This window comes from Pelophylax lessonae, assembly GCF_965119305.1.
Source record: "Pelophylax lessonae genome assembly, chromosome: 6".
Taxonomy (NCBI): domain Eukaryota; kingdom Metazoa; phylum Chordata; class Amphibia; order Anura; family Ranidae; genus Pelophylax; species Pelophylax lessonae.
In genome coordinates, this window is record NC_138773.1 from 53,889,425 (window position 1) to 53,901,692 (window position 12,268).

Below are 12,268 nucleotides of genomic sequence, written 5' to 3' on the forward strand. Positions count from 1 at the left end.
TCATGGCTATCAACAAAGGGAGTGGAGTTATGGGCAAGGGGTCCTCAACGCCTTAAGGAGGGATATGCCCTATGTCTCCCATCAGAGGGAAACACATTTATGGAACTCCCCACTTTTCCTCTTATGGGAATGAGTATCAACAGGTAAGGGGTGCAATCCCCACCTCCAACAGGTTTTTTCCCATTAACTGATAGGGGTGAGGTTCAAGAGGTTGCATTTTTAGGCACTCGGGTCCGGGTATTTTGAATAGGAAGGAGGTTTTGTATCTGGATCCCATTGCGTGCCGGGCACCGATTGTTTACTTTTTTCCGAAAGTTAACAAGGATGCTCTTTATCCCCCAAGGAGGCCTACTGTGAACGGTATTGAGTCAGTGTCTGGACTTCTGGGACAATACATTGACCACTTTCTCAAACCTTTGGTTTCCAAGGCTAGGGCCTTTTTGAGGGATACCAAACACATTATTCAAATTTTGGAGGGTTTCATGTCATCCTGGTAGTATATTGGTTACTGCGGTTCGCTCCCTTTACACCATTATAGGCCACCAGGATGCCCTCTTCGGTTGAGTGGGCCCTGGGGAGGTCCGATTTGTCCAGTAAACATAAGAGATATTTACTTCAATGATTAGATTTCTGTTTTAAGAGACATTACCTCTTGTATGATCGTCAATTTTACCTCCAGGTCAAGGGAGTTGCAATGGGCGCCTGTTACCCCCAGTGTGGCCAGTCTTTTTATGGCTCATTGGGAGGAGAAGACGATATTCCAACATCGTCTAGAGAAGCTCTTGTTACCGGAGGTATATTGATGATCTATTTATGGTATGGGGAGGAGATCAAGTTAGCCTCCAATCCTTTATGGATAAATTAAATCTCAATAATAAAAATACAGTCCTTAAATAGAACACGGATATAGATAGGATGGTGTTCCTAGATCTGGAGATAGTTAAGGAAGGAGGTTGCTTTAGAACACAAAGTGGTTTTAAGCCAACTGATAGGAATGGCTATATCCCCTTGGATAGCTTCCTCGGAAGCGGAATACATATCAGAGTCCCAAATTCTTACTGATCGATTTCTACAGAAGGAATATCAGAAAGAAATTCTGCAGGAAGAGATAGAGAAAGAATCTGGACAGGGTTGCTTTGGTCTCAGCCCTAAAAAAGAAAGGGAGAGTAAGCATGAATTTAAAATGGTCTTAGATTATAATATTCAGTTTAAGAAGGTCGAGAGGATTATTTCTAAGAGGTAATTTGCTGAGGAATGGAGTTTTGGGTTCAGCTTTTCCGGCCCACTCTCAGTTTATATATAGACGGGCCCCTACCTTGAGGGATAAGATTGCTCCAGGTGCTGTAGATCCCCCTATTCAGAAGGAAAATAAGTGGTTTTCCTTTTTATCAGGTTTTTATGCCTGTGGATGTTCTGCCTGCAGACATTCTAAATGTAACAAAAAAAAAAAAACTTAAAGAATTTTCTGCTTCTGTCACAAGTAGAAATTATAAGATTAAGGACCTTATTACCTGCAGTACTCAGGGAGTGGTCTACATGTTGGAGTGCATCTGTGGCCTCCAATATGTAGGCAGGACTTCCAAGGCACTCCATATACGTATGAGGGAACATGTCAATAATATAAAAAAAAAAAAAAATCTCAAAACCCTAGTGGTTCCAAACATTTCAGGTATCATAACAGGGATCCCAGAGGATTGAGGTTTTGGGGAATAGAGAGAGAGTTAATAGGCACAGAAGAGGGGTGTAACTTTATCAGGCAATTCAGTTAAAGGGAATCTTTCTGGATCTAGGAGACTGGGGTGCTTGCCCAGTCTCTCTGAGGTGTGGAAATCATCCATTCTCAGCAAAGGTTTTGGGTATTTTTATTTTTACCTATACTTTTATCTGTTATTGTATTTATATATATTTTTATCTGTATTTGTATCTGTAGTTTCAGTTGCACTTTTTGCTCCTGTACATATGTGTTACTGGTTTGATCATGTGAATATGGTGTATGTATTATATGGGTACCATGAACACACCCTGCTGGGGGTCGATTGGCAGTGGTGACACAAGTGGGAAGGGTTCTAGCATCATTGCCACACCCCAGAGGGAGGGGCTCCTTAGACCACATGGATGGGGCTTGGGCCATTTACTGCTATTTAAACTTGTGAGTAGATCATGACACAGTGGCTCTGAGGAAGAGGCGTAGCCTTGAAACACGCCAGCCGTCATCCAAACAGGACAATGGACAATTATGTGGACTACTGACACTCAAGCTATTGAGTCCGATATGATTATTTTTCACCTTTGTTTGTGAGTAGCCATTTTCATGTTATATTAATAAAGCCAATATTGAGGATAATGCGCTAGGTCGGTGCGCCCTTCTTTGTGTTTTTTGTTTGCAGTACTGTTGGACTACCCCAGTCCTTTAGGGCAGCAAGACCGTAGCCATCTGAGACGCCATATGCGAGTCCCGTGGGAAGAGTGGTCGGGGAGCCCGGTTTTTTGAGCGCAGGAAAAAATGGATTTTTGTAAGATCTTACCGTAAAATCCTTTTCTCTTAAGCTCATTGACAGACGTAGTCTTCTTGATTCTCAAGAGCTGGGTTATGTTGTCTCCGCAGGAGTAGGACTAGGCAGAAAGACAAAACGTTCTGGCTCCACCTTAGGGGCAGTCCCTGAGGGTATATCCTCCCTCTCTCTGCTACAGGGAATCAGTTCTGTTTAAAGCAGTACAGAGAATTTAACCCAACCCAACTCAATGATAGAGGGGCGGGTACTACGTCTGTCAATGAGCTTAAGAGAAAAGGATTTTACGGTAAGATCTTACAAAAATCCATTTTTCTCTATCGCTCATTGACAGACGTAGTCTTCTTGATTCTCAAGAGCTGGGACATCCAGAAGCAGTGCCACAAATGAGGGGTGGGATTGACAAAATCAAATCCAATCTAGAAGGCCCAACTGGTGCCAAACTAGAAGTTTTAAAGGCTCATTATAAACAAAGAATGAGACTAAAGAAAAATTTTCCAACGGAAAAAAACCCTCGAGGTAGACCACTGGTCTCCTCAAATTGCGGCCTGCAAAACCTTGCGGCCAAACGAGGCATCAGACGATGCCATTACATCAACTTTATAATGTTTAGAAAAGGTATGCACCGACGACCAGGTAGCCGCCTTGCACACCTGGACCACTGACGCCTGATGGCGAAAGGCCCATGACGCACTAAGTGCCCGAGTGGAGTCCGCCTTAACAGGGAACGGGGGCTCCCGACCCTTAATAGAATAAGCCTGTACTACCGTCTGTCTGATCCATCTGGAAATGGTCGCGGCAGATGCAGGCAACCCCTTTTCGGGTCCATCTGGGATCACAAAAAGTGAATCCGTCTTGCGAAACGAGTCTGTCGTTTTCAAGTATACCCTGATCGCCCGGACCACATCCAAGGAGTGTAAAGCAAACTCCCGAGGATGACTGGGCTTAGGACACAGGGAAGGTAATACAATTTCTTCATTCAGATGAAATTCTGAAACCACTTTTGGTAGGAAGGATGGATTCGGACGAAGAACCACCTTATCTCTATGAACCACCAGATATGGGGAACGACAAGATAATGCGGCCAGTTCTGACACCCTGCGTGCAGAAGTAATAGCCACCAAGAAGGCCACCTTCTGGGACAACGTGGGTAGAGGAATCTCCCTAATATCTTCAAAGGGAGGTTTCTGAAGAACCGACAACACTAAATTAAGATCCCAGGGGGGTAACGGCGCGTGTACTGGCGGAGTCAGATGTCGCACCCCCTGGATGAAGTTCCGCACCAAGGAATGAGTAGCCAAAGGCTTCTGAAAGAAGATGGCTAATGCTGAGACCTGACCCTTGATAGTACTCAAGGCCAGTTTCTGCTCAACCCCTTGTTGCAGAAAAGCCAATATTCGACTAATCGAATAAGACCGAGGACGGAACCCCAAAGGTTCACACCATGCAATGTAGGACTTCCATGTGCGATGATAAATCTTTCTGGAAGTCGCTTTCCTTGCTTCAACTAGAGTAGGAATAACTGAAGCTGACAAACCTTTGTCCTTCAGCACCTGGGTCTCAATAGCCAGGCCGTTAAAGCCAGCGATCGTAAAGCAGGATGGAAGATCGGTCCCTGAGACAGTAGATCCTCCCTGAGAGGAAGTCTCCACGGGACGTCCGCCACCAGTCTGACCATGTCGGCGTACCAAGCTCGACGAGGCCAGTCCGGAGCTACCAGGATTACTGGGATTCCTTCCTCCTCTATCCTGCGAAGAAGTCTTGGCAGTAACGCGAGAGGAGGGAAGGCATATATTAGCTGGTATTGCCCCCACGGGGCGATCAGTGCGTCTGCGGTTTCTGCTAGAGGATCGCGGGAGCGAGCCACGAATCTCTGAACTTTCCTGTTGAATCGTGATGCCAACAGATCCACATCCGGGGTGCCCCACCGTAGGCACAACTGGTGGAAAACGTCTGGATGGAGGGACCATTTCCCCTGATCCAGGGTCTGACGGCTGAGATAATCTGCCTGCCAATTCTCCACCCCCGGAATGAACACCGCAGAGATTGCTGGAACAAATCGTTCCGCCCAGCGAAGAATGCAAGCCACTTCTTTGGCCGCTCGGGCACTCTTGGTGCCCCCCTGGTGATTGACATAAGCCACGGCCGTGGCATTGTCCGACTGGATCCGAACCGGGCTGCCCTGGAGCTGCTCGGTCCAGTGAATCAGACAAAGTCTGATCGCTCTCAGTTCCAATACATTTATCGGTAACCTGGATTCTTCCGGGGACCAAAGTCCCTGGACAGATAACTGACCGAGAATTCCTCCCCATCCGGATAGACTGGCATCCGTGGTCACTATCGTCCAATATATTGGCAGAAATGACTTTCCCTGGCTGAGCATCGGAGACCGAAGCCACCAAACCAGAGACTCTCTGGTCTGTTTGCTCAATCGTATCTGATTGTCTAGGGATTCCGGATTCCGATTCCATCTGAGAAGAATCTCTTGCTGGAGAATTCGGGTATGGGACTGGGCAAATGGGACTGCTTCGAATGAAGCCACCATCAACCCCAGAACCCTCATGCAAGTCCGAAGGGAAGACCAGTTGTTGGACAGTAACAACTGGACTGCTGATTGAATCTTTCGGAGTTTCCCTACCGGAAGAAAAACTCTTGTCCTGACTGTGTCTAGGATTAGACCCAGATATTCGAGCCTCTGGGTGGGAACCAGAAATGACTTTTGCTGGTTCACCAGCCACCCGAATTCCTGTAAAGAAATCATAGTAATTTCTATGTTTTGTAGCAAGGTCTGAGGAGACTCTGCATGAAGCAGAAGATCGTCTAGGTAACCAAGGATCGATATACCTCTTTGGCGCAGAAGTGCCAACATTGGGGCCAACACCTTTGTGAAGACCCGCGGAGCCGTGGCGAGACCGAAAGGTAACGCCACAAACTGATAGTGGTTCTCCTCTACGGAAAAGCGTAGAAACCGCTGATGTCCTGCGAAAATGGGAATGTGAAGATAGGCGTCCTTGATGTCTATGGACGCTAGGACATCCCCTGGATGCAGGAAGGCTGCTACCGTGCGAATGGACTCCATTCTGAATCTTCTTATGTTGACGAAAGAATTGAGTGCTCTTAAGTCCAGAATTGGACGCACTTTGCCCTCTTTCCTGGGTATTGTAAACAGGTTTGAATAAAACCCTTGAAACCGTTCTGTCCAAGGAACGTGGACTACCACTCCTTGTTGTAGTAGATCTGTGACTGCTCTCCGCAGATCTTCTAAACGATCTGAGGATAGTCGGATATTGGAAGGGAAGAATCGCGCCGGTGGGAGAGATCGAAACTCGATCTTGTACCCTGACCTTATGACTTCGCAAACCCATTTGTCCGGGATTCTGGAAAGCCATGGATCCGGGAACCGGCGAAGACGTCCCCCCACCCCAGTTATGGGTGGGGGCGCACCTTCAGGCTTTGGATGGTTTATCTTCAGGTCTGGAGGGGGCGGGCTTTTGCTTGCCCGACCAACGACCCCTGACGCCTCCTGCAGGAGCTTTGGAGGACTTAGTTTTTTCACCCGCTGGACGAAAAAACCTCTTGTGAGCAGAAAAAGAAGGCCCTCGTCTTTGACGAGTTCCTCTACCTTTAAAATTTTGCGGTAAAAAGGTGCTTTTTCCACCGGTGAGATCCTTAATGATCTCATCTAAGTTGGCTCCAAATAGACGCTCTCCTGAAAAGGGGATATTAGCCAATGCTTTTTTGGAACCTTGGTCGGCTAACCAACCTTTTAGCCACAGTGTACGCCTGAGAACCACTGCTGAGACTGATGCTCGCGCCATTAATGGAGTGGCGTCTAACGCCGCATCACATACAAACTGTAACTCACCATACCGAACCGACAGGCACCCTCTCTTCACAATACCCTCTCCACCGGGGTGGGGGTTTGTGGACGCCTCGAATCTCTGGTACCTGGCGTCCAAGCGAGACTTTTAACTCGCAAAGTCAGTCCCTTCACTGGGACTCCGTCGCGGCCGACCCAGCGCGGAGCTCTGGTCTGCACGCGCTCGTAGGCAGAAACCGGGGTGACCACTGGATCTCACGTCCAGCCCGTCGCCCGGCCCCGCATACTTACTTGAATATGTCGCGGCCGACCAAGCGCAATGCCATGGTCTGCGCGCGCTCGTATGCCGGCTGGGGTGACCACAAGTGTCGCCCAGTCCGGCATTTTTGCTTGAAGATCTCACAGGAAAAAAACACTGGAGAAAACTACCTAAAAAATGTCTTTTTCTTAAAGAAAAAAAGTCTTGCCAGGACCAAAAGATCCCAGCAAGGAACTTAGGTCCTTACTCCTGACTAGACAGAAAAAAACTGATTCCCTGTAGCAGAGAGAGGGAGGATATACCCTCAGGGACTGCCCCTAAGGTGGAGCCAGAACGTTTTGTCTTTCTGCCTAGTCCTACTCCTGCGGAGACAACATAACCCAGCTCTTGAGAATCAAGAAGACTACGTCTGTCAATGAGCGATAGAGAAAAGGTGGTTTATACACCATATCAGTTTGGATCTGAGCAGTCCGCATGTGTGAAAGGGGCGTTAAAGCTGAATTTCAGTCTTACCTTCAGTCTTGCACAGTTGAGCAGACTCCTCCCATGTACTGAATTGCTTACTCCGATTTCACTGCAGTGTGAGCATTTTACAATGTGCATTAGAAGCTGCAGCAAGTCAGATAGAGCCCGCCTCGTTTCCTGGCTGGTGAATTTCCAGCGTCATCTAGCCCTTTTTCTCCCTAACCTTACTGTCCCTGGCCTGCCCATTTCATTCACTAGATTTCAGTTTTTAAATATGGAGGACCAATATCACACGTGGAGGTTACCAAGGGTGGATTGCATGCAATTATAGCCTACCTACAAACACCCACTCTTGCAGACTGACATCCAACAGCAGCATTCTTCAGAAAACACTCTGAAAAGGCACTGCTGGCTCCTCACTGCAATCTGTATTTTAAAAAATGTACAAGCAATGCGGAGTGAGCAATGAAGTGGCTTGCAAAGAACAGACAGCAATATTATCTTTCTGTTGTAAACCGTTCTAAAAGTGAGCAGCCAGGAATTTATAGCGAAGGGCCCAACTCAAGACAGGCTTGCGTTCACTACTAGTACATAAGGCTGGGTCATCTAGAATAGGGGTGGAGGGAAATATCAAGCTTAGTAAAACACTGATTAGACAACAAAACTCAGCCATATCCTGATAAGACAACATACCGCAGCCTTACCAGTGACAACGTGGTAGCCCAGTTCCTCCATTGCAGCAGCCAGCGCCCGGCAGTTAGAGAGAACTTGCGCCTGGTACAGTTTGAACTCTGGGGTCATAGCTTGCTTCAGTGTTACAGCAACACCTGTAAGGAAGTAGCACAACATGAAGTAAGTCTAGTTGTAACCTGCTCATGGCATGATAGACTTCAGCACACGGCCCTGTTTTACCTGCTATAGCATGATTATGGGGCCCCCCTTGCAGCCCTGGGAACACCGCCTGGTTTATCAAACTCTCATAGTTATAAAGAACTTCTTTTCCATTTTTTGGATCTACACTGCGCACTCCTGTAATATAAAAAAATATAGGTGTGCATATCAAGCTGAAGAAGACAGACACTAAACACCAACACTCAAATTAGATTGTCTTTCTGCTAAAGTCCTGCATCAGGTTAGATACTCAAAAGTTGAGCAGAATGCAGGATATTCACTATATTGCCAAAAGTATTCGGACACCCCTTCCAAAACATTGAGGTGTTCCAATCATCTCCATGGCCACAGGTGTATAAAAATCGAGCACCCAGGAATGCAGACTGCTTCTACAAACATTTTCGAAAGAATGGGTCGCTCTCAGGAGCTCAGGGAATTCAAGCATGGTACTGTGATAAGTTGTCACCTGTGCAATAAGCCCATCCGTGAAATTTCTTTGCTACTAAATATTCCATGGTCAACTGTTAGTGTTATTATAACAAAGGGAAAGGAACTGGGAACGTCAGCAACTCAGCCACTAAGTGGTAGGCCACATAAAATGACAGAGCGGGGTCAGCACATGCTGAAGCTCACAGTGCGCGGAAGTCATCAAATATCTGCAGAGTCAATAGCTACAGACCTCCACATTTCATGTGACCTTGAGAGTAGCACAACAAAAGTGTGTAGAGAGCTTCATGGAATGGGTTTCCATGGCCTAGCAGCTGCAACCAAGCCTTACATCACCAAGTGCAATGCAAAGTGTCAGATGCAGTGGACAGTGGAGACATGTTCTCTGGAGGGATGAATCACACTTCTTTGCCTGGCAATCCGATGGACTTGTCTAGGTTTGGGGTTGCCAAGAGAACGGTACTTGCCTGACTGCACTGTGCCAAGTTTAAAGTAGGTTGGAGGGGGGATTATGATGTGGGGTTGTTTTTCAGGGGTTGGGCTTGGCCCCTTAGTTCCAGTGAAGGGAACTCTTAAGGCGTCAGCATACCAAGACATTTTGGACAATTTTATGCTCCCAAGTTTGTGGGAACAGTTTGGGGATGGCCCCTTCTTGTTTCAACATGAATACGCACCAGTGCACAAAGCAAGGTCCATAAAGACATGGATGAGCGAGTTTGGAGTTGAGAAACTTGACTAGCCTGCACAGAGTCCTGACCTCATCCCAACAGAACACCTTTGGGATGAATTAGAGCAGAAACTGCGAGCCAGGCATTCTTGTCCAACATCAGTGCCTGACCTCACAAATGTGCTTCTGGAAGAATGGTCAAACATTCCCATAGACACTCCTAAACCTTGTGGACACCTTCCAGAAGAGTTGAAGCTGTTAAAGCTGCAAAAGGTGGGCCAACTTAATATTGAACCCTACTGACTAAGACGCCATTATAGTTCATGCGTGTATAAAGGCAGGCGTCCCAATATTTTTGGCAATATAGTGTATGTTAAAGCAGACATACACCCTAACTGAAGAAACCTATAACTGTCGATTACCTATTGCAACATTCAATCACACGGAGGCCTGCATGTTACAGTCCATTCATAAAATGCAGCCTTCAGTGACCCCCAGAGTTCTGTGTAACCCAGTAGAGAAGAGTATGCCAGGTCACAGGCTTCTCTCCCTTCTCCTCCTGAGCTTCCATTTACAAGAAAAGCAGATTAAAAGCATTGCGATATATAAAAATGGATGCCCTCGCTCCAGAATTGGATGAAAATCATTGCTCTGGACTGACTTTCCTGATGGTGACAACGGTAGACCATGCTTCAGCAATGCGTGCCGGAGCACAGGAGCACAATTGTCACTATGTGAGGAAGTGTCTGAAAAAAAAAAAGACATTCGTGGCAGGATCACCATGGATTAGTTTATATTTGATTGAAAATCACTTTTGAGATTTCAATAACATTTTAAAACTTATATGAGATTTAAGTGATTAGGCTTAGCTCTAATTAAAAATAACCGGTGGAGTGAAATAACTGAGAACTCATTAGGTATAAACAATCACACTGTCCTCCAGCTCACCTTTCCGATAAAAGATCATGCCGGCTCGGCAGCCACGTAGGGTTTTATGCGTCGTAGTGGACACCACATCACAGTGCTCAAATGGAGATGGGACAACGCCAGCTGCCACCAACCCACTAATGTGAGCCATGTCTGCCATGAGGACTGCGTTATTTTCATCGGCTATGGCCCGCATCCGTGCATAGTCCAAATTACGGGAATAGCAGCTGACACCTGGAGGAAGGACAATAGCGAGAAGAATCACAATGACATTGAGAAGCAAAGTGATTACATAATAACAGGAGCTAAAGAGGAACTACAAATTGAATTACACACAGAATTCCCAGGGTTGTGGGGAAGAGGCCACCCGACAAGGTGCTTTGGGGTGGGGGTGGCAGAGCTCCCCCCCCCCTATGTTGAGGGCACATGGCCTGGTATGGTCCCAGAGGGGGGCTCACTTGTCCTCTCCTTTTCCTGACCTGCCTGGCTGCATGCTCAGGTAAGGGACTAGTATAGATTGAAGGGGGGGGGTGCCATTTTTTTTTGGAAGGGGGTTCCCCTTAAAATCTATGCCAGACCCGGAAAGCCTGGTATACATGGGGGGGGGGGAATCCCACACTTTTTTTTTTTTTTTTTATAATTGCCGGTATGTTTTCTTTACATTCAGCTGTCAGCAGAGAACCCGCTGACAGATGATGAGTAATCTAAGGACACGGCGGCCGCTCCTTAACGACCAGCTTAATGCAAAGAACTACCATATGAAAATATGCGGTAATTACCGCACTGACGAAACTTTACCGCAGTAGTTATTTACCGCTCAATTCTTAGTGAATTGAACATTTGCACAATTGTTTTTGCATGGGTTATTTTATCACATTTTTTTCAGCGTTATTAAAACACTTAGTGAATTGCCCTTTAAGTGAGGGGAAACCCACCCTACAGGGATACTGGAATAAAAACACTTTTTTTGTAGAATGCATTGGTAAGGTTTAAAACCTCTAAGGCAGATTTACCCTCACTTCCTGTTTAGGTGCTTCTATCAGGCAGAACAGGAAGTGAGATTAAAGACCGCAATTAAAATCTGGCAAAGGTTCCAACCTTCAACCGCTAATAGTTTTGACTGGAGTTTGACATTTCAAAGTTAAGAATGGATGTCAGGTTCAGTTTAATCGAACAACTTACCCGCTATGATTAGTTTTGGATGAAATAAGCGCGCATTTTCCGCCAGCCTGTCGTAATCTATGTAGCCAGTGTCTGGATTTACCTGACATAAATATAATAGATTAGCAAGATGTAAGAGCTGCCACTACATCGTCTAAGGTCTGCAGTGCTACTGTTGATATATACACGGTTATATAAAGCAGGTACTAAACTGGAGTGCACAGCCTAACCTCAAGGCAATGTAGGAAAAACGCCTTATGGCGTACTCTAACAGTCCTATACAAATGGAAAATTTTAAAAGAATTTGGAATTTCACATAGCAGAATTGAGCACTGCTTCAAGTGACTCTTTAAGATTCTAAGACCAAGATGGCTAAAACTTTGTTCATTCTGAACAGTGTGGAGAGAGCTATAATTTTGCCCCTGTAACGGATCAACCGGCACCCCGACTGAGCACCTCCGTTGACGGATGCTCCTAGTGCTTCCCGAGGGCTCCAAGCACTCCACCAGACACCATAACCACCTCAGATCCCACGAACCGCCGCAGCTTGATTGGGGTCCCCTACCCACCCTGGACCTACGACAAGGCTCCAGGTTCCCGTGGGTGAACCTCTCTTTCCCCAGAGAGTGAAGCAGGAACAAGAACAAGCTCTTACACAAAGTCTTACAAGAGCTTAGTGATTATCCAAGGGAGTATGGAGGACATAGCAATCCCATGTAGCATATTCCCCCAATGAGAGAGACAGGACTCTAGATTGAGGGTGAAATATATCTCAAATTTTATTGAACAAGAAACAGACTTTTATACAGTTTTTCCCCACAAGGTTACACCCCAGGTGGACCTTGTTGAAAACAGGCCCTGACATACACAATCCAATGAAAACAGAGTTTTACACTCCCATACAGTGTACACAAAGATATACACTGTGGGATAACCCCCCCCTCCCCCTTAGCAGCCAATCCACATACACATATACATATACATCCCATAGTAAGCTTATCTTAAGGCAGACAGAACAATGTGAGGTCATTAACATTTAACAATGAGACAGGCACAATCCACATTCCCTCACAATACACAAACAATAGGGAAGTCTGCCAATGACAGTGTGTGTCTCTCAA

At 46.3% G+C, this 12,268-nt stretch overlaps 1 protein-coding gene across 1 annotated transcript in view; it reads right to left on the reverse strand.

The window, feature by feature from the left end:
* The window catches only part of SHMT1 (serine hydroxymethyltransferase 1), a 54,854-nt gene that overhangs the window by 6,447 nt on the left and 36,139 nt on the right, over positions 1 to 12,268 (reverse strand). Inside the window, exons 6-9 of the mRNA XM_082260617.1 lie at positions 11,169 to 11,250; positions 10,008 to 10,220; positions 7,967 to 8,083; positions 7,759 to 7,881 (exon numbers count right to left, since the gene is read on the reverse strand). Coding sequence (XP_082116743.1) covers positions 7,759 to 7,881; positions 7,967 to 8,083; positions 10,008 to 10,220; positions 11,169 to 11,250 — 535 coding nt within the window. The remainder of the gene's footprint in view (positions 1 to 7,758; positions 7,882 to 7,966; positions 8,084 to 10,007; positions 10,221 to 11,168; positions 11,251 to 12,268) is intronic.